Source organism: Trachurus japonicus, chromosome 5, assembly GCF_045865225.1.
Source record: "Trachurus japonicus isolate A0001 chromosome 5, Traja_1.0".
Classification (NCBI taxonomy): domain Eukaryota; kingdom Metazoa; phylum Chordata; class Actinopteri; order Carangiformes; family Carangidae; genus Trachurus; species Trachurus japonicus.
The window spans coordinates 12240657-12268207 of NC_140911.1; the positions used below are offsets into that span (position 1 = coordinate 12240657).

The window sequence follows — 27551 nt, forward strand, 5'->3', positions numbered from 1 at the left end:
AGTGTCACTGTTAATTTCCTCTTGCAGACTCACTGTATTTGACACTTTTTTTTTTACCCTTGTTTTTAATACCTTATGTTACCTTATGTGTAATAATGTTATTTGGTGATGAATTGTTGTGTGTGTGTCTATGTTATTTTTGAGTTCCAACATAATTTCCTTGTAAATAAACATCCAAATAAATGTCCTTATATCTTATGTCCTTATTAAATGTTGTCTGCTCTCACCAGGATGCCATCCAAGCAGAAAAGTCAGTGGATACAGAAGGAGCAGAAGCGCAGAAAGAAACTACGTAAATTCCTGAAAAGGCTCCAGAACAATGACACCTGCAGCATGCCTGGCCTCACCTGCTTCACCCATGACAACCATCACTGGCAGACTGCCCCCTTCTGGACAAGTAAGGAACAGCATGTATCTGTGGGATATGTTTTAAACAATGTTGTGTTGGAACAATTTTTTTATAGTTCCCAGAGCAGCCATGATAAAAAAAAAACATATTTTTGGGACACTAGTGTAATATCCGTTGTTTTCCCACTCTTATCCCTCCCTTCCTCACCTGCTCCCCCCTTCCTCCCTCCCTCAGTGGGTCCATTCTGTGCATGCACCAGTGCCAACAACAACACATACTGGTGCCTCAGGACCATCAATGACACACACAACTTCCTGTTCTGTGAATTTGCCACCGGTTTCCTGGAGTATTTTGACCTCAACACTGACCCATACCAGGTATCGTCATTTGTACAGACACACGCATAATGGCGGCTACAAAAATAACTTACAAATAATAACGACGAGATAATCTCACAACATGATTGATAGCGCATTCCTGTGACCACAGAGGACACAGATTTTTCCAAAGTTTTCCAGACTTTCCAAAGACCTTGTTGACATTGTGTCCTTACTATTCCTCCAGCTGATAAATGCTGTCAGCACCCTCGACCGCAACGCTCTGAATGCAATGCATCAACAGCTCATGGAGTTAAGAGGCTGCAAAGGACATAAGCAATGCAGCCCGGAGAAGGGTGAGTTAAAAGCCACTAAGGAAAACATGATGGATTACAGTGTCTCCGGTAATTTCAGCCTGAGACTAATGTTACCTCCACTTCCTTTCAGGAGGAAAGGAGCGAAACTACTACAGTGAATACAGGTATTTATTTTCCTTCCTCTCGTAGCTCAGCTTATTACTTTAACAAACACTGCAGATGGAACTTGTGTTACAATATGAATTCTGAGAGGTTACAGCCTCCCGAGCGAGTCTTTGGTTATGTTTTTTGCTCATTATGAGTCAACTGGGGAGTCAAGGAAATGAAATACAGTGATGCTGTGCTGAAATTGAACCTCTTCAAACTGCCATGGTTCCTTAATGTTGTGATCAAAGCCTTTTCAGCATGCAGAAGCAGAAGCCAAAGAGGGCCAAAATGCAAGCCTTACTTTTCAGCTTCTGCTGTTCCCTTTTTGTAATGAAGCCTAATTGCTTGTCTCTGCTGTGCGTGTGTGGGTGTATGCGGGTGTGCGCGCATGCATGTGTGTGCAACTGTGTGTGTGGGTGCGTGTGTGTGTGTGTGTGTTTTGTGTGTATATACCTGTGTGTCTGTCTCCATGCATTTGCCCTGCGCGTCTTTACGTGCTGTGCATGCTTCAGGCCAGTTCATCGTCGAAAGAGGCCAAAAGTGAAGAAGCCTTCCTCCAAATCGCTGTGAGTTTGTCATAACCCATCTGCTCGTTTGTAGTCAGCCAACTTCTACTCCTATCTCTTTCCAGATTTTTTTTTTTTTAGCTTGGTCAGATGACCCAGCAGCATGCCCCCTTTCTCCTCTTTACTGTAGTTCTGTACTCCTCTAATTACAGAAACTCTCTCTCATTTACCTGCATTGCAAAGCTGCACCATCTTTTTTTTTCATTCACCCTATCAAGTCAAATTCAATGAAGCAATGCAGATGTAGAATTGTCTCATTACGTTGTGTTCCCAGTCCTGTTATTGTCATTTCTTACTCTTCCTCGCAGTGTTAGTAGGAACAGACCACAACTGGAGCCATGGTTTCCAGTGAATGCCCCAAGTGGCACATTTAACTCACGTTTTTGTTTCCCTTGCACAGAGGGCAGATTTGGGAAGGGTGGGTTGGTTAACCACCTGCATTCCACAACCAACCACATCGGCCTCCTCCGGCGAAGAAAGGAGAAGGGGGAGTGCAGGCAAACCCAAGGACCTTGACTACACTTCGATGGACCATAACCTGAGATAATACTCTTTTCTAACCTGGGTTTTAATTTTTGAGAGAGCTGCACTTTTGTAGCCCTCGCCCAGACAGAGGAGATGCTGAGACTGAGAGGAAGCTTAAAGACTCTACAATCGTCAGTTGTACCTTCGCACACTTTTCATACTCATTTACATCCTGTTACCCTGAGCTGTCAGGACCGTTAACCTCAACAAGATGCTGTGAATCAGGTGGAACAGTTTGGTATCCACAAGCCATCCACTCCAAAAGTTCTGCTTGTAGATAATATATATCAGCTTTAATCAGCTTTCTTTCATGTCGTGGAAACACGAGTTATGTGACAACTCTGCTGCTACGCAACGATGTCATGGCCTCATGACTTCTCTGTGGCACACGCTAAATCGTTAGTGCTCGGATTCACAACAAGACATTTTCTTTCTTGGCACAATTTCGTCTGCGCATAGAAGTGGTGTGGACTTTTAAACCGATGGTAACAAACTCTTGGCCATAATCTTTTGTATAATAGTTGATCTTAACACTGATGAATGTCCTTCATGAAGCATCACCCTCCTCAAAGCTGTGAGAAACGGTGACTACAGTTCGACTGCCTTGATTCAAGCCCATACCGTGTCAACTACACCTCGGACCACCGGCCCTACACTAACCACTGTCTCACAGCAGTACAATCCAAATCTCCTGAATATTTGACCACTGGCAGGGTATGTCATTAGTAAATGCCATTTTTTTCCTTTGTATTGTCAGTACCACGCTGTAGAAGTATCAAAAAAAGTTTGTTCAGCTTGCTATACATGGTGCTACAGGATAACAATACAGAAATAAAATCTTGCTGTACAGTACAGTATGTATTTGAATGTATGTTGTGCAATTAATATAAATGTTTACAATATTTTTTATAATACTGAAGAGGCAGACCTCAATGTATGATATGAGTTGACAAAATGAACTTATAGGGAGAAATGTAGCTTGAGAAATTTCATTTCCCTCAATTTGTATGTTTGTCGTTTCCTTATTTAGACATCGGAAAAGCACTTAGAGGGTTCACTGTGAAGAGAAGCGCCATGTACATTTAATGGACATTTTACTCTGTGCCAGAGGAGAAACACAACAGTGTAATACTTATTGATGTGAAGTTTAGCTACCTGCCTTTGTTAGCTGCTTTGATTTTTTTTTTTTTGTTCTTTGTTTTTTCTGTCTTTTTTTCTTTTTAGCAAATATTTCCATAGACCTGAGTGCTGATAGTAATTGTGAATAAAGTGTTGTTTGACCATAAACATGAGTTGACCTTTTAGTCTGACAGTGAGTGTTGGTTTACTTGTGTTCCTGTCCAGCAGGTGTCTCTGTCCGCTTGTCCACAGGAGTAAACAAGGTTACTCACAGCTCACTACAGCTACAGCAGTGGAAAGACAGAGAGTTATCACAGTAGAAGTGATAGTCTCCAGCTCTGTGACTGGGTCAAATGAGAATACGTTGCAAAAATGAGCATATTATCACAACTGATACGCAAATATTACTGTAGCCGTCATAACGACACTTAGCGCCCGTTGCTAGGCGACACTTAGCAACCACTTTCCAAAAGCAGCGTCGGCTTACAAATCTGCTAAACATCTTACTAGACCTCTAGTAAACCTTTCTTAGCTGCCTTTGTATAGTAATTGTGACAAATAAACAGTATACAGACTTAGTTCAGTTGTCAGAAATACTGATAATTCCCTGAATTTATTATGCGACCATGAGAAAAAGTTGGCAGACGCCGTCATGTTCCGTTAAAGCCCGAAGCGGTAGCTACAAGCAACGTCTCTTCTTCTGATACAAGTTTTATTATGTTGACACTCCACTTTGTTGAGCCAACTTTGTTTGAATGTTTTTGCTTACGGTTTGGCTTCCACTTCCCAGCCAGCTTAGTCGCGGGGGATAAAGGGGAGGGGTGGCGGTGAGGTGAGGCGGGGGGTGCAGACTGGGTGACCCCCATACCAACCTATGACTCACGTGCAGAGGCGGAGACTCCATATCGGATTCACCACCGCCGCCGGAGGACCGTCCCGTCCCGTGCTGCTCACTACTGGAACAGCTCCGTGCTCAGAAAACTATAACCTCAACTCAGACACTGGCTTAAAACACCGCTTTCCCTTCGTTTACGCCTCGTTTACAATGTGAAAAAAGATGGCCGGGACAAGGTAAGTCAAGTTAACTCCCGCTTTCATTTCAAACCGATGAAAAAATTTAACTCGGAGAAAGTTTTTTAAAAGCTGAGGTAGCCACTAGCCAGGGACGGTTATTGCCTCGCTTTCACCCCACCGCCAGTTTCCTGAGGGCAGGCAAAAACGGTTCAGTGTATAACGTTATTGTTAAAGTATCTTTTGGTAGTAGTTTTAAATTTTAAATACAAGCAACCTGTGTGGGAAATTAAATACAACGTTGAAGTGATAACGTTACGCCAACGTTGAAACGGTTTTTTAAAAAGCTGAAATTCAAATGGCAGTTAACCGTTTTATTTACGTTCCATTGCCGTTGGGAAGTTCGAAACTCTGTTAGCTGATTGTAGTTTATTAGCGCAAAAAAGTTAGGAAAATAATGAGAGAAATTTTAAGTTAAGTTTTGCTCTCATTTGCTGTTCATAGTAGAGTTAATTCAGCTGAACTCTAACGTTACTCTCCATGTTTTCTATCACTACCAGTCTCATCTTGTGATTTCGCCCCCCTAAACTGGTACACAAGTTGTTTAGGTCTTTGCTGTGGTTAAAAGACCTAAGTTATAACCAAAGCGGAAGGCAAATTGTTCCACAACCTATTTGTTTCTTCCAGTTTTACTGGTGGAAGGTAACTGGGGCTTGTTAGCTACTGGTTTGATCTGCACATGCTGCATTTCTTCAGCATCTGCTTTGACTGTGCACATGTGCATTAAAACTTTGTTTAGCTTTCATCGCTGGCCTGAGACAGATGGTTTGCTTTAGTCCACACAGTTTATTTAAAGCTACTGAGATGTAAAGGATAAGCTCCTTTGGCTCCTTAAAAAAAATAAAAATCTTTCAACTGTTTTGATACATTTATTTCAGATGGAGGCTTTTCAGTGTTGTGACTTTTTATAGTTAGGACTTGATGGCTTAATGGTTGAAGCTGAAGTTATGAGGGTCTTTGATGTTTTAGTATTCTCCCTCCTGTGTTTGGACCTCTTGTTGAATGCTGTGACATGCACACACTGTCTGGCTAAAAAGCTGCCCAGTCAGATGTCATTTCTATAGCCTGGAGCTTTTGGCACACCATGCCAACCTGACATCCTGGGTGCGGTCGTTACACTGTCTCCTGCCCAGCCAGCGCTCATCTGATGAGTGCTGGGAAAATTTGCATGATATGATGTTTGTCTATATCTTGTTTTCTACAGACATGTGAACATCTCTATGTGTTCAGAACTATATCTTTGTCTGTAGTGTCTACCCCGTTAACATCACAGGCAGCATGGTGGGACAAGACAGTGGTCGATTTGGTATTTCTGCCTTATTAAACTTGTCTGTTGCTCATTTGGGCTTGACAGTGTGCGTGTGTGAAACTGACACAATAATAGGATCTTGTCTCACTGTTTTTCCTACTCGCTCACAACAATATACAGACAAAAGAGAGCAAACCATGCATCCCTCCCGTGAGATGAATCAAAATTATGTCTTTTGACAAGACAAGGCAGGATGTCCATCCTACAGAGGAAGTGACAATAGACCTGTTTGTTTGCCTTATGAGAGGAAGTGATTTTGAAGCCTGTGCTCCAGTGACAGTGATGTTATGGATTGTGACGTGTTAATATTATATTGACTGTGATTGGTGAGTTCATTTTAGATGTACAACTTAAAATCACCCATTCCAGCCCTCATCGCCTTGGTTCCTGTTATCTGTACTGTAATCCCTGTCACATCCCTGTGGATCAGTGCTCTTAGCACACACTTTTCATCTGATTGCTGCAATGACACTGTAATGAGGTTAAGGTGATTTGCCCCTACACCTCTCTATCTACCTGTGCGTTCACTCACTGACATTTTGAACCTTCCCTCCGTAGGGATTAATAGCTGGTTTAATTTCCTAGCTCCCAAATAGGCTGAACCTGATGCGTAAGAGTGCTGATCATCATTCACTGGTATTACAGAGGATAATAACTTGTATGATGGCACAAGGAGGGATATTCTGTAAGGATGAATGAGTCATCTGCTTCAAAAGACTTGAGCAACTCTTTTTAATTGTAATGAGCTGTCACAGTGTAAAATTTAAATGGGCTCTACATGCAAACTACGCAAATTTCACAAATTACACGCAGAAACCGAACATTGAAACAATCAGAATGAAATGTATTGACATGCTGCCAAGAAATGAAAGGATTTAGCCTCACCATACACCATCATATTTGTCTCTTTCTAGTACAACCTCTAACTCTGCAGAGGAACAATGTGTAGGGATTAATATTTTCATTATAACAACAGAGACCCCTTGGACTATAATCCCCCCGACTACTCCCCTTGGGCCTGCATAGACCCGGCGTTAACATCTTCACCAGGCTTCTCTGCGTTTCTAATCCTGGAGAGCCTGCCGTCTGCACCTTCACTTCCTCTGGAGGACAATCCGGACATGTTATTCCTGTGTGGCTCCTAAGTCAGCCGCTGACCCCCACCCCCACCCCCAAAACACCCAGTAACTCTGCTTTGGGATTAGACTGGCCTCGTTTGTCATGTCAGCAGGGGAGGATTGGGAGGGATGTGCTGGTAAAACTCAAAATGAAGTTACTAACTGCTACTGGTGGTTGGCAAGCAGGTCAGATAATAATGGAAAATGTTGTTTTAGTAACACACAGATGGCAGAGTAGGAATGCTGGGGTTTATTTTGAAAAGACCATGTCTTCATTTATATAACATGTATGACCTGGAGACTGGAGTGATATGACAAAACAAAGTTTGGACAATGAACTTTTAGGGTTATTAAGCACAATTTGATCCTAATAGGCTCATTCATTTTTGTTGTTTGGACAAGTGCCCCTTTGTTTCCACTTTGACAGCTGGTGCACTGGACAGAAAGGCCGGCCTGTATGTGGTAAACACCCTGATCCCTCTCCTGCACATGTTCACTCTCGTCCACAGTCTTTTCTCACCCGAAAAAGTCACCACATGCTCTTCATCTATGGGCAAGGGGTGGATTTTTAGGAAGGACAGGCACTTCTGTTTGGTCAGGCCTACCCCTATAAAAGGGAATTTGTTGACCCTGTTGCTGAGTAGTGTCTCAGACAGGCAGGGACTGTTCAGCAGAGCAGTAAGGGGGTCGGAAGTTTCCAGCATTTCTGCAAAAAAGCTGCAGTATTCGTGGGAGAAGGCAGGATGGCGGGACAAGACAATACTCTCCATAGAGAAATGACAGAGCGCTGCTTCTCTGCGGTTAGTTTGTAGGCGGATTACTGCGAGGGTATCTGAAGTAACATTCAAGACTGCCAACACAAGAATGTTCTCCTGGAACCGGCGGCGAGGTAGGCATTATTATCTAACATCTCATGAAGAATCAGTTTGTTTCAGTGGAGGGGTGAAAACTTTGGCAGCTACCGGGAGTGAATTCACTGAGGCCATGTAAAATCGCTGGTTGGAGAGCACCATGGGAAAGACTAGCTTTGCTGAAGGTGGCTGGGCGACCTTGTGAGATCCGGTCTAATCCAGTGCCTGTGGAGAAGAGAAACTGTCTCTAGATCTGGATTAGGGCAGCTGTTGAAGGAGGTCACTGCAGACCCCGTATACATGTCCCAAGCTCTTCCCTGGCTCGCTTCTGATTGGCTGGGCTCGCCTGTGTGGAGACAACACAGAGAGTTCTCGTTGAATTAAGTCTGCCTGTTGATCTGACAATAGTCTGCATTGTCCTGTACCATCACAGGCTTCAGAGCAGGGGGCATTTCACAGGCATTGTAATGCATATTGCCGTGAGTCATCACAGGACATTCTTGTCAACTAGGTAACCAGTTTATTGCTATTCCCTATATCAAGAAACTGGGAAACTGCAGCAAAAGGAGCCATTTTCTAGAACTTCTCAATCATATCAATGTCTTCTTTCACAAGCAAGCTGTCGACACAGTCCTTTGTATTCTTTTGTGCTGAAAGCAGCACAGGTTGGCAATGAGCAGAAAGCTTCAAAATACGAAAAGTCCATTGTGCATTTTTTTTTAAACCACGTGGCATAGTTAAAATAGACCTCATGTCCAGCAGTGGCACACATTGCATTGGACTTATCATATAGCACAGTGGCCAAACCAGACCATCTGGTTCATGCAGTTTTAGGCGTGTGCGGTGATTCTTGTTACAGAACTGCCAGTCACGCTGTTCTCAAAGTAACAATAACAGTTCCCAGGAAGTCTATTTACTCATCTTCCCTGAGGGATGTTGTCAAAACGGGTGTTCAGGTGGTAAATCTGTTGCGTTTTTCTTTCACCTTTACTATTGCAGTAAGAGAGATGCAAACTGTTAACTTACTATAACCAAACTGTCACCTTCAGTATCAAGTTCAACAGCTTTGTTGTGTCTTATCCATGCAGGCCTTTTTGGAGGTGAATCTGTTCATCTTTATCCTCCCATATAGCCTTGCTCTTACTGCCAGGCATGTGGTTGCCCGGCTGTTTAGTCTTAAAGTGCTTTACCTCTCTTCCCCTCCTTGGCAACCTGCCGCCCTGCAGCCTAACATAAGTCCAGCACTATCATGCCTGACGTGTTCTGCCGTAAAAGACGACGACCCCTGGACTCGTTTGCCAATGTCAGCACGTGGCAAGTGAGGAATGGACACTGACAACTGCTGCTGAGGGATGGCAGGAAAAGGGGGAGGGAGGGAGGGAGGGAGGGAGGGTGCAGTGGAGAGAAAAGGTAGGAACCTGTTTGAGGCCATGTGGATCAGTTTGAAAACTCTATCTACATTAAAAAGCAAAACCTCACATTTGTGTTAATTACAACTCTCCACGACTACAGATTTTGCTTCAATATATCCACATAAGCTCAGCATATTACTTTTTGTTTTCTGCTTTAAGGCTGATGGCAGTTCTCACTGTTATGTGAGAGGATCTATGAGTTAAAGGCATCACAAAAATATGTGGGGAGAGACAACTTTTTAAAATTCCTACAGAGTTCGAGTATTTCAATTATTTAAATAAACTGTGAACAGTTTGTTTAGTCTTGTGTTAGTGTTTCAGAAAGATGTAAACACTTGGTTGTTTATGATGGAACGGTTTAGTGTTGATGAAAGGCTAAAAAGAGAGAAAGAAAAATAAAATATGTTTTCATATTGTGAAAGTGTAATATTTGCAAAGAAGTTGTTAAGGAGTTATTTGAAAGTCCCGTCGGCTGGTCATCAATCTCAAGTTCTCACCCATTGATTTTTTCACACCTCTTTGTCTGTTGGAGGTATTACAATGATAAATTCACCAATAGAAATTCTAACGAGAGGCAAAAGAGTAAACAAGACTGGCATTGTGCCGCCCTGTGGGTCTTGTTTACAAAGCACATTAAGTATGAGAACAAGATAAATATACAGCTTCCTGACCCCTAGCATTAACTTTATGAGGGTTTCTCTGTGGATGAAAGCCAAGTCCCCTCTCCGAAGTCTATTACTCTGTAACAGACTTGGCAGTGAGTCTTTATGCCAACGTGTTTGTTGTTAAATTAACTACAGCAACCGTACACCCACACACACTCAGGCAAATGTACCGTGAGTTTGACTGACCTGTAACCCTGGTAACTCGGCAGGAACGGGAGGTGTTGCACAAAAGGACCAAAGAATGTGTGTGTGTGACAGGTGCAGGTTTTTTTCTGTCATCATTCTGAAACATGTGCGCCATCCCCTCTCCCTCTGATTGTTCTGGATGCCTGGGTGGAGTGTAAAAGCCTGCACACAGACAGACACACACATCCTGCACAGAGACGACTACACCTCGTCCCAGTTCTGTTTCCAGCCGAAACATTTGGGTCAGTTTCCAGGAAATAAACATGTGACTTTTCAAAGGCTAAATTATACTTCTGATAAGAACATGAGCCGCTCTCAAACCTCATTCATGTCTTCACTGTCAACAAGTACTGGCAATGGAAAAATGTAGCCCAAGCTGAGCCATCATTTTTTGTTTTGTTTTGTTGCCACAATATGTTATTGAGACTTTCAAGGGGGGTAATTGTCAGCTATATCAGGACCATAATGTAATGAAGGTGCTGCAAAGTCCCTGTACACATGTTTAATAAACCAGCAATCAACCATCGACTGAAATATGAAAGACACAAAATTGCATGCATGCAAAAACCAATGGAGGTTATTTTATTCATAAATGGATAGTAAGTTTTTTAATTACAAAGTAAAAAGTTTGTTTTAGTGCAGGCTTATCTTTGCAGTGCTACTGATGGGCTTACGTACACTAGCTGCTGTCCACTTCACTCCTGTTAAGGGGACCGTGGCCACAGCAGTCAACGTGCCAGGTTTACGGTTACGCTCTTCGTTAGTCAAAGCTACTGGAGCTGCTGCCAAGCACTCAGTGGTTGCTCCATGTCCCTGCTCTTGTTTTACAATATTTAGATAAGCAGGTTGCCTAGCAGCGATGCTGAATAGACTTTGTACATGGTTTATACATAATCAAACAGTAGTCAGCTTTGGGTAGATCACTCCTTGTATTATATTGAGGCTCAGGTCTCTACTTGTCCTTTTCAAAGGAAATTGCCATTGGTTTCTCATATTTTCAATAGCTTTACCTGTGTTAGGTGAGTTTAAATCCCTCCCTCTCCTGTGAGTGATGACTTATTTTAAGACCAGTATCTGAGGAGAAAGGTTGTTTTTATGTGTCTAAATAGGAAACAGCAGTTCTGTAAATATACTGGTTGGGGTGGACCTTGGCACTTGTTGCTGGGCCGGGGGAACACAGTGCTAAGGTTTCCTAGATGAATGGCAGGCCCTGTGTGAGAACTCGGCCTGGCTTGGTCCACAAGGGACGGTCACAAGCAACCACTCAGTGCAGGCTGTTGTCGGAAAAGGTTAGAGGTTACCTCACAAGAGCGCTCAGCGGCAAATGGGAGTTTAACTGGCTTGCTGATTTTGCCTGTTTGTCTCACCCTAACAAATTTATGGACAAATGAATGCAGTAATACCCCCCATTTGGCCCAGTTCCTGAAGGCATGCTATCTGTCATCAGAAATGCCACAGTGGCACCGAAGCATAAAGCTGCATTTCAGCCATTACTAGATTATCTGATAAAAGGCTACTGCTGTAGTTTAGTCAAAACTCTATGCTACATAGTGAAAACAATCATTTTGTTCCCCCTGTACGGTTTATCTTTTTGATGTAATCAACAACCGCGACGGTTTTTGAGTTTGTGTGAAATCCAAAGCTGGACAATGACACAAGGCTGCATGTTAGCCTATTTCTAGAGAACGTATTGTCCAATCCTCTGTGTTTACCGTTGCTGGGAAAAGTGCCATTTACACTTTGGCTTCGGCTTCGAACAATGGGGCAGATTCCATGAGCTATATTCTGTTGTTTCCCTCGCTCTGGGAAACCGCTCTGAGTTCTAGTTATTTTTGGAGCTAACTGTAAATTGTGGAAGACAGATGAAGTATTTCTCCTTCAGAAGGAGACCTCTCGCACATTGGGACTGGCAATAACAAGATGGCAAAGGTGTGCTTGTGTGCGCGTGTTTGTGTTGTGTGTGTATGTGTGTGTCAGTTTGGCCTCTTCATTTCAGTGGTGGCCTTTGTTTGCGCAGATATTTTTTTTTACAATTTGACAAGCTTTATTTTTAGTCGCTGTGGAACAACCATAGGCTGCTGAGGCGTCTCCTTGACCCAAATGGGAGACAAAGACCCAGTGTGCCATGGGACAGAAAGGAGTGTGTTACCGTTAGATTGCATACACAGGTTTCTAAATACTTCACAACTGTTTCATGTCATCAAATGAATGACAAACCCTTTTTAAATTAAGCAATGGAGGTTTGAAGATGAATTAAAGGAAATTCAATGAGGAGCACTGCTGGAAAAAACAGCTTTTCCAAAAAGGGAAAGAAAAATCATTTATAATCAGTAAAGTCTTGGGTCAACTAAAAATTACCAATCATGAAAATATTTCTAGTGGACTCTGCAAAAATACGACTACTCCTGAACTCTCTGTCCATGTGTTTATTGAAAGCGGTGAACGACCACACAAACTCCAAACATGGGTATCTGGCATATGAGTCAGTCTCAATTAGATTGCGTTTCCCTAGAGGTAAATCAGGTGCTGTGTCCTTCACTCCGAGGGCCTTGTGTGTAATAAGTTAATTTTAGATCAATATAAAACATTTCTGTTGGAGTTAAACATCGTTGAGCAAGTGCAGACTGCATTCCAATCCATTTATGAGCATTTGCAGCGTGAGGCCGACTGCCTCAGTTGTTTGGAGCGCTGCACTATACTTTTGTGTCTGAGTCAGGGAATTGCCTAAAGCTGAGTATGCTGAAGTTAATTTACGTTACGGACAGCAACTTTTCAGCAAAATGCATAGCAACTAGGATCATGCTCATTAAAAGTTTTAGTTGGTCCACTACTTCAGGCAATTGAATCACTTTTATCTCATTTTGATAGTCAAGCTAATATAATTTTGGGTTAGGGTTTTGGGAATACATTTCAATGTAAATGTAAATAAGGAATGTTTTGATCTCAGTCATGGTAAATCCTGCAGAAGACAAGTTCCTTTGTGTTTGACAAACACATGTAATCTCTCACATGTCGTTTGAGTGATGTTCCAGGAATTTCACGAACCTGAACACCGGTCCGTCTTCCTGCTTATCTGGTCATGTCAACAGAGCTCAGCAGGTCCCCTCTCAGCTCTAACTGCTGTATATTTACCCAGAGGGAAGAGTCCTTATGCAACCACTACACCCCGTGCTGCTAAACTCGTCAGCCATGGCCTCCATAGTTGACCCTCAAACTCCTGGTGGTTTCCTGTTGGGGTGCACACACTGATGGTTGTGATGATGTGATGAAAGTCTGAGCTTTCTCTCACTCCACGTTTGTAAGCGATTGGTTTATTTGGTTTCAGATACAAAACAGTGAATTTGCAGAGAGTGATGATGACAAACACAGACTCTAATAACAAGGAAGCCAACATGGAGAGATCGGTTTCTCAGTCTGGGAAAACCTCTGTTTGATGCCAGGAGCAGTGAAGGGATAAAAAGCTGTGTTGTTATGTGTGGGGTTGTATTGGCTGTTTGGCCTCTGCTTTGAATGTCCCATTTGCTCGGCTTGCTGCCCATTATGTGTTGTGGATCTAATCAGTCTGAAAGTCGTCTTCTTTTAGTCGGGCCCCTGGGGCCCCTCTCTTTGTGTGTAGTCAGACTGTAAACACGACTCTGCTATACTAAATCCAAGCTCAAGAAAACATTCACTTAAACATTTTTAACACTTTTTAAAATCCAAATGTCTCCTCTTGTCCTCCCACCTGTCATCCCAGGTGGGTTAAAAAAACACTATATAAAAACAACCTACATGTTGAGCCTGCTAAGGTCAGCGCTGCTTGCCTGGTGTGAGGGACTGGACCAGATGGCTTCCCAGCATAGAGCAGTGGGACCCATGGGTGGACAGTATGTAGAAAGTCCCTATATATCTCTCTGCATGTTTTTTCTGTGTTTACCTGGCTGTTAAATTAGCCTATGGGGAGCCGCAGGCTGGTTCTGGCAGCACATGAAAGAGATTCAGATTGATACTAAATGAGTGATGGTCAGGTGCACTAAAAATTACTCAAGGATTTTGCAGTTAAAAGGGAGAACAGCTGTTGTTCCCAGTGAGTTGTAGCCAGCAGAGTGACATTGTAACCCTGCCAGACCTGACTGGCACCACACTCCTCTGTGTCTATTTCTGAGGCCAGGGGGGGCGCCGGCCGCACACAGGGTTGATTGGAAGGCACATGAGAAACGAATGTGGGTGTTTGTTGGACACTGTAGACGCTCTTATCTTTGCTAAGCTTCGTGTCCCCTTGTGACCATCACAGGTAGCCTGGACTTGAAGGCTCATACCACAAAGAAACCATGACAGGGAGAAGAAAAGCTTTTCTGTCCTGAGAAAGCTGGGAAAATATCCAAAACCTATGGTAGATTCTTGTGACACTAATTCCTCCCCAGTCCCCACTGAGGAAAGAGATGCAAGGCTATATTCGGGGTGGGATACTAAGAAAAGAGAAAGGACCTTAGCCTTGCCAGGACCTTCAAGTGGTCATTACAAGAGAAGAGAAAGGAGCGTTGTGATTTATTGGATATTTTGAGTCCTTTCTCTGGCTCGAACCTAGACGTCTACTGTGATGCTGAGCCTGGATAAAGGACTCTAGCTGGCTGTTTGCAGTGTTCCCACATGGATTTTCTGTCACAGTTAAGGCCTGCATTAGGGAACTGGATCAAAGGAGTCATAATTGAGCCCACTAAAGGGTAGCATGACCTAGATATACCAGCAAACTGCAGTCCTGCACCTATTTGTCAGATGTATTTATTGACCCTGACTTTTTATGTGGATAGCTTCAGCACATACATTATATAATTCGGTTTCAATATGCCTCACATTTTGATGAACACAAATAGACTGCCTTATCGTTTATCTTGAAATCAGTTCATGCTCTAATTAAATGTAATTGGTTGTCCTTATCTGTGCCCTTTTTTTCTGGTGTAGTTTTCAGGTGGATTGACAACCAGGTTGTTTCTCTCTCTGCCCCTTTTTCTCTGTTTTGCACCTCCCCTCTCCACTGTCTCTTGTTTTATTGTCTATGTGTGTTGTGCTGAGCTGGCTGCTGTCACACCCTGTGATTGTAGTTGAGCTCTGTGGGTTTTTTTTTTTTTTTTTTTGCGTTAGTGGCACTCGGAGCGTATGGTTCTCTGGGCCCTGCTGACTCCGTGCCTGGTGTCTCACTGAGTGTGTCCACCTGCCTCCTTATTCAGGGAAACACACATACACGACAACACCCCCGCTGCTCCGTTGCCTGCCACAAAGATGACATCACTTCCAAGACACACACACATACAGATGGATACATGTAGGGGACACAAACACTGACACTCTCTCCATATGGGCCAGTGGGCATTTTGAGCCTTTCAGTCTGTCAAACAGTGTGAGTTGTTTACCGCTTTTCAATTTCGATTAGTAGTCAGGCGTGACTAGTGCATCATCATATCCTGTCGCCATTTTTAAATTCAAACAGAGCTTTAACATTTGTCTCATTTCTTTATTTCTTTCAGCGCTGATTGGGTGGAGATCCTGGAGCCACGCTCCCGCGAGCGTATGTATGTGAACTTGACCACTGGCGAGTGCGGCTGGGATCCTCCAGTAGGCGTTCCTGTCCGCCAGGCAGACGGTAACCAGTGGTGGGAGCTGTTTGACCCTCACAGCGGCCGCTTCTACTACTACAACTCCACTGGCCGCCGTACGGTCTGGCATCGACCCCAGGGAGCCGACATAGTGCCCCTCTCCCAACTCCAGGCCATGAAGCGAAGCAGCGAGGCCAAGCGGACTGGAGGGGGCGTGGACAGGCACCACCATGGGACCACGGGGAGTATCAGCAGTGTAGGAAGCCAAGGGCACTGCACCCCTCTGCCCGAGCAGGACGGAGACAGCCCTCTCCCCAGAGCCCCGGAGACCAGCGAGGAAACTGCCAACCCCGAGATGGACCCAGCGGTAGACAGCAGATCGCAGGGGGATGGAAGCAGCAATGAACAGAGCACAGATGGCAGCAAAGACCCACAGAGGTAAGCTGGACCCAACATTCAGTAGCCACCTACAGTAAATCTGGAAAGAGAATTGTGCTTAATCATTAGTGGATCTTATTACCAGGAGAAAAGGGGGGAAACGTGATAGTCATCGCAGCATGTGGTATAGTGAGTTGTAATGACTTTCAAATGCTTCCACCATGAGAACATGCAGGATTATTTTGACTTTTGCCCACTCGAGCTGAACTCAGACTGCTTTTTTATTTTCATTCTCACTTATCTGAACATTCCTCCATATGTCGCATGTTTCCATACCGTTGCCCGTGAACTGTGCTGCTCGGCCATTTCCAGCAAATCGCTACCAAATGGGGGGAGAATGGTCAGTTCTATTACGGAGCACAACATTTTCCCCCCACACTCACGCTAGGGTTACTGGTGGTGCAGAACGGCCCCCTAACAGTAACTCCTTCAGAGACACACCATCATGTGCTCGGTGTTGTGGCCTCTTCCAAACCACCATCTCTTCCCTCCAAGACAGATTCCAGACATGCCACTTCTGTTTCCCCTGGCACGGCGCCACTGAGGCCGTCTTAGTGTCCTTCTGTGTGCACCACCACCACCACCCTGCTCCGCACCGCTCCAACGCTCATTTCATTTTCCTAAAACAAATCTAAACCCCAGGCCATCAAGGACTGTAACGCCTCTTATGGGTGAGGGATTAAATGTGCATGCATGAGAGGCATGTGAGAGTGTTGTCTGTGGTTAATAACAAGCAGAACCTTTACATTCCAGCTTCCTATAAACAAGGCAAAAACCCCGCTGGTTTTCTACGGCGACTCTGGCTCTCCAGTTCCTCCAGGGTCCTCTTGTACCTCACCTTGGCCGTCCTCTGACCCCCTGATCTTATGGAATTACTCAGCGGCGGTGGAGGGGGGGGAACTAATTGGTCAGTTGCGGTTGTTGTGGACTAGTGGAGCCCTGTTCAATTCCCTGGTGTGTGTTAAAACTCCCCGCACACAGGGGTCTCACTCTGCCCTAGTGAGTCAACCTTTCCCAGAATATTTTCTGTCTCCTCTTAAAACAGTTGCCAGCTGTGGAGCTGAGGAGTGGAGATCCCTCTACACTGCTAATAAGAAGACCCCTCATTATGTCCCCTTGTTCGTTTACTGAAACAAACAAAGCAAGGCATCACCGCCACAGTGTGTGAGTTTAGATGCGCATGCCGGGGAGCCAGAATTGGAGCCATGACGCGTAAAACAACAGCGTCGTCTGTGTGTCCTGCCATGCCAGCTCTCCCATTTTATGCAGTGATCGATTTGGCTCTGTGACCTCCTCCTCTGCCGGCTTAAACAACAATGCCCCCTCATTCCATGTTCATACCTTTTATACAGAGCGCCAAGGCAGAATAAAGGTGCAACATTCCCACATTGAATAGCCCATGTAAAAGGGCTTTTAAACCACAATGCCCTTCTCAGCCATATGGCCCTTCGTATGTTCACTAGCTTCCATCTCTGCAGGTAATTGGATACTCATCCTCAAAATGCACAGGGGGAGTTGCATGTGACAGCTCAAAATGGTTGAAAACAAACTCAGACATACCGGTACTTGCTGTCGGTTAGTGGCCAGCCTCACTGATAATGACAAAGATGAATGAGTAATGAGCAAGGGAGAAAGTTTAAGTGAAGAGTTGGTCATAGTGGTTTGAGGTTAGCTAATTGTTCCGTCCCACCCAGAGTGGGAGTGCTACAGGCTTTCATGACAACATAGTGGGCTTCCTGTTTTCTTGATCATACACCTTCTGGTCATAGCTTTTTTTTTTAGCTCCTTTAGTGTAGTAGGACTTTGTCATTGTTTGAAATTCCACACTGTTTGGTTTGAGCGGCTCAGCTATTGTAGACATGTCTTCACATGTTCCTTTTCCCTCCTTTTTTTTCTCTGTGAAATTTCAGAGTAGATTAAATGTTATTAACTTATGACCTCTGAAAACAATGCGGTTCAGCATGGAGATGGGACAATCCCAGTTCTTCCAACACCAGTTTCCTTTTGTTTTTGGGGCTATTAATATATCTGTTCATAGTAGATAAAAGAGTTTTCCAAAGTGTTAACGCAGCACACCCTTTGTGTTATTCTAAGCACTGGTTGGTTGATTGACTTTCCTTTCTCTGTCTGTCTCTCCTCTCTTTTTAAAGATGATATCTTTATTTATCTTATGTCTACGTACATGATTGTAGGAAGTAGAGACATATGACCACACTCAGCTTGGCTGCCAAAATCTGTTACTCATTGGCCAAGTCTTATCACATGCCCTGGGAATTTCTGGGTACTTTGAGCCTGTGGAGCTCATCAGGGAAGTACCTTGGTCTCAAGAGGTAAACATGTCAGTCAGTCACATGTGGTTGTAAGCACAGGAAACTGAAGCAATCTGATCTCTTTCCACGACGCAGGAGGAACTAAAGGTGTTACAGATCAACTAACTCACAACATCTGTATTGAATTTCACCCACCTTTCAATACATGAGTGTGTCTGTCTGTTGTAGTCATCAACCAGGTAACATCTGGGTGGGGGTCCACCATACATAATGTGTGATTTGTGTGTATGCCCATCTTCACTGTGTGTGGGCTGCTGCTCTGCACCATAGCTTTTAAGTTGGAGAACCCTGCTGAGGTTGAGTGGACGTTAAAAGTCTGCTGAGGACGCACAACAGCATGGAGGAAGACAACCCAGAAGTGACCCAAGGTGGTTCACATCAGGGTCATATTACTCTTTTGTCTTATGGGCTGGCCTGGGGAGTATAATGGACCACTAAAAGGAACAAAAGCCCTCACTTTAAGGCAGTTGTCCCTCAGGGGTCAACCGAAAGCTTTCTCTATGCAGGAAGTCTAGATATGCTGAATGGTGAAGAACACCAAATGACTTGTATGTGCCCTCTCATTTAGCCCCTGTAATGATATAGCAGCGCACCGCCATTCAATCTAAGGCAGTCACGCTGACATTAGACACTCAAAACTCGCCTTTCTGGATCGTCAGCTTTGGATTCCTTTAAAAAGATTCAAACAGCAAACACAGACGTTGGTGTATTAGAATTTAAGTGGTCAACTGGTTTGTTAAATAGTTTATTCTCTGTGTGTTTATAAAGAGACAAGATAGCTGGTTTTATAGTGAGTTTGCAATGGGCTTAGTTAGGGGGATGTTGACGGCAAATGTAGATAACTGCGAAATGTCAAGTGTCTGAAAACAGAACAAACTCAAATACAGAACTAGACACCTTGTCTCTTAATTTTCTGTTTCAGTTTCAGTTTTTTGGGGGAATTTCTGAATAAACCCCTATCATGAAAGAAAAAGTATAAAAAGGCAAAAAGAAAACAGACTTCCCCTATACACTTGTGACTGTCGCACTGAGTCATGTAGAAGAACTTACCAGTGGGTTTATGTAGGAAATGAGGGGGCGTCTTATGAGGCAGATAAAGTTTTTAAGTTTTTAATGAGTCACACATTGTCTGAATGTTTACTGCGAGAGCACAAGCCTCTCTTGCTTTTCATCTCCCGCCACTCTGAGGACGTAGCCACAGCATTTTTACACACACTGGAAAGACTTGTTTTATCTCCTGGTGGGGTAAGCTCATTTTTTCTGCTCTTTCCAGATGGAGTTTTAAGTCTGCCTATAATAAGGAAGTCGTTTTTTTTTTCCCTTTGTGAAAATGTTGCACTTTGAACCTTATATGCCTTAGTGCTTTCGTCTGGTTAGCAGTGACAGTGTCCTTATTTCTTTTCTTTTCTTTTTTTTAATCTGTGATGTTCCTCCGCATGTCTGTCTTGTAAAAGCAATGTTTACGGCAGTGTCAGGAACTAAATTAGAGAGCTGCAGTTTTATGTGGCTCTTGTTTTATTTTAGATATCACTGAAACACTCCAACACACTTCTCCCCGATGTTGTGGGTGAGGTGGAGTACCTCCATTGAAGAAGCAGTGCTACCACATGTGAACTGGCCTCAGGCTTGCTGCTTCAGCTGACTCGCAGTGTGAAGAGACTATTGGTGTGTGTGTGTGTGTACAAGAGTAGAGGATCCATTTTTAATCATGTCAGCCAAATAGTGTGCTATAGTGGGATCTGGCTTCATGAGAAGTGTTTCAGATACACTTTCAAATTCCAGAGGCGGGGTCTCTCAGGAATCTAGTTGGGTTTGGCCGTATCTGTCCCCTTCAAACTGATCCTAGTGGCTGTCCTCTGGCCCATCCCAGCACTCCTCGCAGGGTCGGGCTGCGGGAGCCACAGACATGCACAGCTGGTAGACATCTTGGCTCAGACAAGGGAGGTGCGTCACTTCAGCTGTTGCAGGACAGCTGGTCCTCTGAAGGTGTCTTACAGGAACTAGGTGCCTGCCAGCGTTGCCACAGGTTCAAAATGTTATTCTATACTTCTGTTTCTTTTTTTTTTTTACATCAGTGCTTAAAAATGAGAAGAAAAATTATCTTTGAATGTCAGGGAAGTAGATATGACATTGTCCTCGGTGAATCCTCTTTGTCTTTTCAGTTTCCTTCCCATACGCAAATCGCAGTGATCCCATTGGTCCGTGCTCTGAGGTGTTTGTGTAGCAGAAGCTTGGCCTGTGCGACCTCATTTCCTCTTCCTGTCCAGCCAATGTTAATAATAACCCCTGTTTTTCAGACCCCCACTATTCCCAGGGGTTAAATTTAAGAACTTCCAAATCCATATCCCTATCCGCCAAAGTGACTCAGCTGATTACTTTTCCAACAACAGTTATTCCAGTCAGGAAAGAAAGAAGAAACAGAACATCTGCTGACAGCGGTGTATTTAGTTGGCTCTTGAGACGGCCTGAACACAAGAATATTCAGAGCAGTGACAGAGATATCTGAGACAGCGTTTGTGGGTGTGAGACACTCGGGCTGCTGAGACTAATTGAAATTTGCTGACCGTTAAGTTGATTTGCTGCCGCAGAGGCCAATCAGATTATCCCATTGGTGTCCAAAGGGCCTCTAACTTCGTTTTATCTAACATTTTTCTGTCTTGCTAAAGGTCTCACATGCTAGCTCCAGGCTCTGAATGAAGGGGTTTGTAAGCGTCAGTGCGGGCATGCAATAGGTGTGTGTGCATGTGCACTCTGTGTCTAATCATGTGTGCTTGAGAAATGTTGAAATGGAGATTACCTCTTCGCAAGCAGCAGCGAGAGATTTAGAAAAATCTGGGGAGTTCTCACACTCCCAGTGATAATTATCATGTCTCTTTTAACCTCTGTAATAAATTGCTGTGAGTAATCCCCTCCTTCAGCTAACAATCAACAAACACCTGACAGGCTGACTCCTAGCAGGCAACACACCCTTTCCAAACAACTTTCATTCTGGAGAAAAAATAGTCCAGGCCTGTTCAGTCTTACGTAAGAGCCTGTCTGTTTGTCTAAACTGTATCTGGAAGGTGAAGATGGCTCTTTCAGGTTGAGTTTCCAAATCCGCAACTCCTCCCACCCCTTACCCTTTTGCACTCCATTGCTGTTGTTGAGGGAGGCGTCTCCGTGACGATGGCACAGCCACGCATTGTGTTGAGGCTCCCCACACTGCCACGGAGGCCCCTGAATGGGCCCTGAGGAATGCCAGCCTTCCCGCTCATTCCCTCGCTGCACTCTCCCACGACTAATCCCCACCCCTTCTCATTTACACAGGCTCACACCCTGCTCTCTTGTCTCTCCAGCTCTGTTCTCCTTTACCCCCCCCACCCCCCAATCTCCCTTCGCCCCCCACATCCCCCATCAAATGTCTCCCCAGCCTAGGCCTGTTGTACTTTCTCACCATTGTACTATCCTCGTCTCTCTCTTTTGGAGTTTGCTGTAGTCGTACTCTTATTTGGTTGACCCCAGGTTTACTGATATGTGAGTTGTTCCAGCTGGGTAATGGGATTAGGGGCTTTGGAGCGAGATTGAAGACACTGTACACCAACCTTACTGCTGCAGTTTGCTACTCGGCCTCCATGCGATGGTGACGATCATCATCACACCAAGCTCCCTCCCTGCTGACATCTAACATAATGTGCCAGTGCTGGGGGGGGTGAACATGCTAGACCTTTGCTGGGCCCGGCCAGGACAATGGCAGGCAAACAACAGAGACAAAAGCCCGACAAAATCCCTCTGTCCCAGCACCGTGAGCTGAACTTAGCAGATCGCTCCTCACAGGCCTGTGAACATATCCAGTTTCAGTCCCTGAAGAATAGTCTGTTTAGTGTTGTTACCAAAAATCATCATAAGGTATAATTTAGGGTTTGTATGGACAGGAAAGAATAATATAGAGCAGTGTTGTATTTTTTGGATGTGATGTTATATCTCATGAGCTACTTTTGACCAAGGATATAGAATTACCCATGTAAGTCAAACATTTGGTAAAGCTACATATAAGCACTCTGATTTAGATTTAGTCCATACTTCCGCTCTGTGTGCAGTGTGTGAACATTACATTAGGCATTTCCTGTTTGTGCTAGATATGGGGAAGCCCTCTCTCTCCAACCCTCTGCACGACCTCCTCAGACAGGAAGTAGTGGCCACTAGCGTATCAGGGTCAGTCCTCATAAAGTATATCGCCCTAGCCACCAGGAACATGGGAGACAGATGAGTGTTTTCACACGAAACCCCAGAGATAGCGACTTTTTGTATGAGCAACAAGGTTTGATTTGTTTGTGGATAATAGAAGAAGAATTTGATTATTGTGGTTCTGTGTGTGTGAGGTCCGCCATGTTGCCTTGGACCTCCAATTAAAAGGAAAAGTCCTTGATGTTTCATGTGCGAGCTGTTTCTACTGTAGTAAACCGGTGTGAAACAGTCAGCTGTGTGTCAGCTGCCGAGGTGGGAACGATTTTGTAGCATTTGTATCACCTCCTCCTGCTTGACAAGACCAGAGTGAGAAAACATACACTGTTTCAAAGAGTACAAACAGTGGCTTCTCACGTTTACAGCTGTCATCTATCAACCCCCACCCCTCCTCTCTGTATAACCTTACACACTCACGCTTGCTTGTAACAACTAAACAGTGGTGGTTTGGGGTGAATCCCATCCATCAGAGCTTCTTGTCTTCACACGTGTCTGTCTGTGTGTGTGTGTTGCGTGTTATTTCGGCAGTAAACCGTCTTGATTGGTCTCGGTGAGCCGGCAGAGGGGGACTTGGAGTGTTCCCAACAACAATGGTTTGTGGTAGTGGTGGCTGACTGTCCTGGTGGCGTGCCAAGTGGCTGAGATCCAGCTGTTTACAGGCCCTGCTCTGGATGGTGGATGTGTGGGACCGTTAGAAGACGAGGGCCTGTTTACATTCAAACCTCTGAGGTGGCGGTGGTGTGACTCACTCTATAGACTGGAGGTGACACAGGGTCCTGAGACAGAGGGAGAGGGAGAGAGAGCTAGAGGAAGTTTGCCGTTGGCTTGAGGACCTCAGGGGAATTGTTTCAGCATTGTTCCAGAGAGATGTGGGGAGGAGAGGGGGGGGTCACTCCGCCTCTTTCTCTCCTCCCTCTGCGTCCTCTTCCTGCCGTTACAGCTCAGCTCTCAGCTGAGTCTCAGTGCTCCTGGAAAAGGGAAGCCTTTGAACACTAGCCTTGACTGTACACTGATCTGTTTGTGTTTGGATTTACAAGGACAGAAGGTGAGCAGCTTTGATCTAATTAATTACCCCACTGAATGTTAAGTAGACGTTGGAGGAGGAGGCGCAGTAAGTCTCCTCTGCCTGCCGTCGAACTTATTTACCTGTCTGACCTTTGATTAAGCGAGCAAGTACATTGAACTTGTATATCCTGCGCAACGCCATGTGCTGCGTTTATATTATGTCTCTTCCTCAGGCCATCCACCAACCGTGTGTGTTTATGTGCAATAAGGCCTGCTTTAGAAAACACCGGTTTAAGAGGGCAAGTTTTTGATCAGCCGAGGAATGAAAACTACTGATTGCAGGGGAAGATTATGAGGCGACAGCGGAGTGGAGGGCAGCAGACCATAGCAGCGTGACCAGATTGATGGCAGATTGTTTTAAGTTGCTGGGATTAGCAGTGGCCCATTGGGTTTGAAGTTAGCCCAGCCGCCTAACCAAGAGGTGAAGAATTAACCTCTGGACCTTGGCAAAGATCTTCTCAGCTGTGAACTTCTACAATCCTGACTTCCCTCAGATCAACTTTTTTTTTCATGTGGCCTGCTGGTTTGCTGCTCAGTTGTTCATTCACTGATTGAAATAGCAAACCTTTATAGCACGTGAGCCAACAGTGGGCTACTTCACACCCTTACAGCCATCAGATTTTATATATAGCTTATCATCCAGAGCTCTAGTGACACATGTTAAGAGGAAGGGATTCAATGTGATGTGTTGTGTTCAGTCACTGGGTATTTTTAGGCCTTTGGTTCACACAACACACACTGCAGTTATTGTCTCTTGGGTTTGACCAGGCCATTACAACTGCCAGACTAAAAATGGAGAACAGTCTTTGGAGGTCAGCGAAATGTTTGGAGAGGAATTTGTGTATTCTTGCTGATTTTCTCAGCCCTGTCAGCCTTGAATTTTCTAAAATAGAAAAAAATATAAGGAACGGCTTCATGTCTGTGCATAATTGAATATGATGATAGTCCTTATGTGTTATTGTATGTTGACTTTTCTATGTATATTGAGACTTAACATTTACTTTCTCGCTTCAGCTGAATAATTCTGCTCATGTTTTGTCTTTTGTCAGGGATGCGTCTCAAAGATGGCAGCCTGCACCTGGTTCAAAGGCAGCCATGTTGGTGAAGGTGAACAGCATGAGCCGTAACCAGGCCAGCCCGACCCTGCAGCAGCAGCAGCAGCAGCAGCAGCAGCTCCAGCACAGTGCACACAACAAAGCCAACGCCTTCACTCTGCATCCCTCCAGCAACAAGGCCCAAGGAGGACACCTAAGCTCCCCCCAGGGATATAAAACTGCTCCATCTGGCAAAATGTCAGCTGACACACGTCAGGCCCATCACCTGAGAAAAGCCAGCAACGGCAGCTTCTGTTTGGTCACAGACAGCAGCCACCCCAGTCCGCTCCTTCACAGGTCACAGACCAGCACACCGCGACCCGTCTCTCCTCAGTACGGCTGCACTGCCCCGATCTACGATGAGCCAGTTTCAGAATGTCCTATATACGACGAACCCCCCATCGACATGGAAGTCGAGGGGGCACACCTGTACAATGGACAACCTCTGTCTCGCTTGACCCCTACCCAAAGCCTCCAGAAGCCCAGACACCTCCAGCACCCTGGCGCATCTCACTCAGCGTCCAGGCACAGGAGGAATCCCTCTGCGTCTGACTACAGCCCAGCTGGTCTGGAGTGCATCAAGCACATGGTTAACGTGGACCCCAAACAGGGGCTCCTATCCGGCTCTCCCGTACCCACACGCACCCCTTCCCCTACCTCTAGGCCGGATCCTGTGTTGACCCAGCCCCAGCCTCATCCTCATCCTCAGCCACACCCCCAGGCCCAGGCCCACTCTCTGCCCCAACCCCGAGGCCAGTTGAGGGACAGAGACCCGGGACCTCCAGGCCCAAGCACACTGGACAAGAAACAGAACTGGCGGGTCCTGGAGGCCACCGTGCAGCGCGCCATGGAAGCACGGCACAGCAGGCAAAGCAGCCAGGCCTCGCAGGACTTCCCCTCGTCGACGCCACAGGCCACGGCGAACTATCAGGACTCCGGTTACTCCACCGGCCCCTCCCCGAGTCTGAGGAGAAAGAGCAGGAGGAGGGTGGGAGCCGGTGGCGGCGCCGGAGGCAGGCCCGGGTCGGTAGGCAGCAGCGGCGAGCTGTGCGCCCTCAACGAGAGGCTAATGGCCGAGATGAGGGAAGTGGTGAGCCGCTCGAACACCATGAGGGAAGTGAGAGCCGGACTCGACCCGGACATGAGCGAGAGGGTCGTCGTACCGCGAACGCGCTCCCCCGCGGACTCACTCAGGTGGTACGGAGGAGGAGGAGGAGCGGGGGGCGGAGGGTCGGCGGGCAGGTGCGCGTCACGAGAAGACCTGGCTGGGGTTCCCCGGTCGCTAAACAGGGCCGGTAACCACGGCAACCCTGCCCTGACACCTCTGGAGATACCGGGGAGGCAGAAAAGGACGTACGAGAAGGTGGACACCCTGGAGCTGAGCATCAATAGTCAGGCCAGCCTGTCCTCACCGGAGACCCCAGGACCGCCCTCCCAGGTAACCCCACCGTGTGTGTGTGTGTGTGTGTGTGTGTGTGTGTGTGTGAGTCTGAGAGCCGTAAAACTTATATTGTTGTTAATAACAGAGTGTGAGAGAATTCATCACAGCTAATCCAGTATTTTGATTCTTCTCTGTCTGATTATGAGCTCAGCTGAGTCTGTGTTGTTGTGTGGTCTGTTTTCCTCGGCAGGTTTTCTAGGATTCAGCTTTGTTTGCTCTGGAAGTGCCCTGAGACTGATGTCTCTCAAGATACGCTATCAGATCAGAGAATAATTAATTCTCACTGTGTCAAATGAGGTTAAGTCAATGTCTGAGTAGAGCATCTGCATATTATGGGAACTTTTAGCAGCTCTCTTTGTATTGTTGAGTTGTAGTCTAGTCCTGAGGGAGCTGTAAGTGGCGAATGAACGTGTCCACTTCAATGAAGGTGAAGATTGTTTGGCTGAGCAGAAATATTCCTCTCAACTATTGGGGCAGATCAGATTTTGTTGTACAGTATTTTGACTTTGCAGAGGATTAAAATATACATCATGGACACATGTGGATGGCCCACGGTGACGTCAAGGAGCCTTAAAAAAAGGTGCACATGATCGAAGATGAAAGAGGCGTTTGACTTCTGAACACAGTTACATAAGTAGCAGCATGTGGAGCCAATTCCAAGTTCTGTTATTGCTAATCTCCAAATCCCCTCTTGCAACAGCATCACGCCCCGTGCCTCCATACGTTACAGTGCTGTTTTCAGAAGCAGTCCCGTCCCGCCGCACCTCTGCAGCTATGAATGTTTGATTCAACGGGGAGCTCGGGCATCAAAAGAGTGAGGCTAATCTGTCTCTTTGAAAGGAACACAAACCATTTTGTGAGTAATGCCTCTCGCATTCCAATCTTGAAAGCATAAATGTCCCCAGGACATTAGGCAGTGGGCAGGCACAGCACCGCTGACTATAATGGCCACAGTCCCAGCATTACCTGTCATCCACTTACCACCGACCATCTGCCCCGCACTGCAGGTACTGTATGCTCATACGCCAGCTCTGTGCTCGGGCATCTGGGGCCCGTGCCAGACCAGAGCGATTCAGGACATGGCTTCCCTTGGTCAGGAAGGAGGGCCGCTGTGGCCCATATGGCTCAGCGCTTGGCAGGGAGATGAGGAGGGGGAGTCAGGCTGGTACCGAGGCTTATTGGTACCAGTGTAGCTCTAGCATGTCAGACAACGGCCAAGGAGCAGCGAGCAGGCCCCCTAAGCCTGTCCTGGAATGTTTTTCAGACCTGCTGTTATATCACTCACTCACAGATTATGGCTTGCTATGTATGAGCAGCTCTACATTTTCCATATTTGTTCTTGCTGAAAGACCTTTGAACTGACTTCAAAGGATGCACTGAGACTCTGACCATTTCCACAAAGACCATGAATAATTCATGTTTTTATAAGCTGAAAGC

At 45.5% G+C, this 27551-nt stretch overlaps 2 protein-coding genes across 15 annotated transcripts in view; both read left to right on the top strand.

Moving 5' to 3' along the window:
- sulf2a (sulfatase 2a) overlaps positions 1–3508 on the top strand; it is a 45330-nt gene extending 41822 nt beyond the window's left edge. For 5 of the 7 annotated variants that reach the window (XM_085776258.1, XM_085776257.1, XM_085776256.1 and 2 more), the window contains 6 exons: positions 231–397; positions 584–726; positions 914–1022; positions 1114–1147; positions 1643–1696; positions 2097–3508. In XM_085776258.1, the coding sequence (XP_085632384.1) occupies positions 231–397; positions 584–726; positions 914–1022; positions 1114–1147; positions 1643–1696; positions 2097–2127 (538 nt within the window). In that variant the 3' untranslated portion in view covers positions 2128–3508. The remainder of the gene's footprint in view (positions 1–230; positions 398–583; positions 727–913; positions 1023–1113; positions 1148–1642; positions 1697–2096) is intronic. The other 2 variants (XM_085776261.1, XM_085776262.1) reach the window with 1 other exon arrangement.
- Positions 3509–4042: 534 nt separating this feature from the next.
- arhgap46a (Rho GTPase activating protein 46a) overlaps positions 4043–27551 on the top strand; it is a 32244-nt gene continuing 8735 nt past the window's right edge. For 2 of the 8 annotated variants that reach the window (XM_085776263.1, XM_085776265.1), the window contains exons 1-3: positions 4043–4411; positions 15457–15963; positions 24629–26111. In XM_085776263.1, the coding sequence (XP_085632389.1) occupies positions 4398–4411; positions 15457–15963; positions 24629–26111 (2004 nt within the window). In that variant the 5' untranslated portion in view covers positions 4043–4397. Of the gene's footprint in view, positions 4412–7345; positions 7728–15006; positions 15330–15456; positions 15964–23171; positions 23560–24628; positions 26112–27551 lie in introns of those variants that run through there. The other 6 variants (XM_085776266.1, XM_085776268.1, XM_085776269.1 and 3 more) reach the window with 6 other exon arrangements.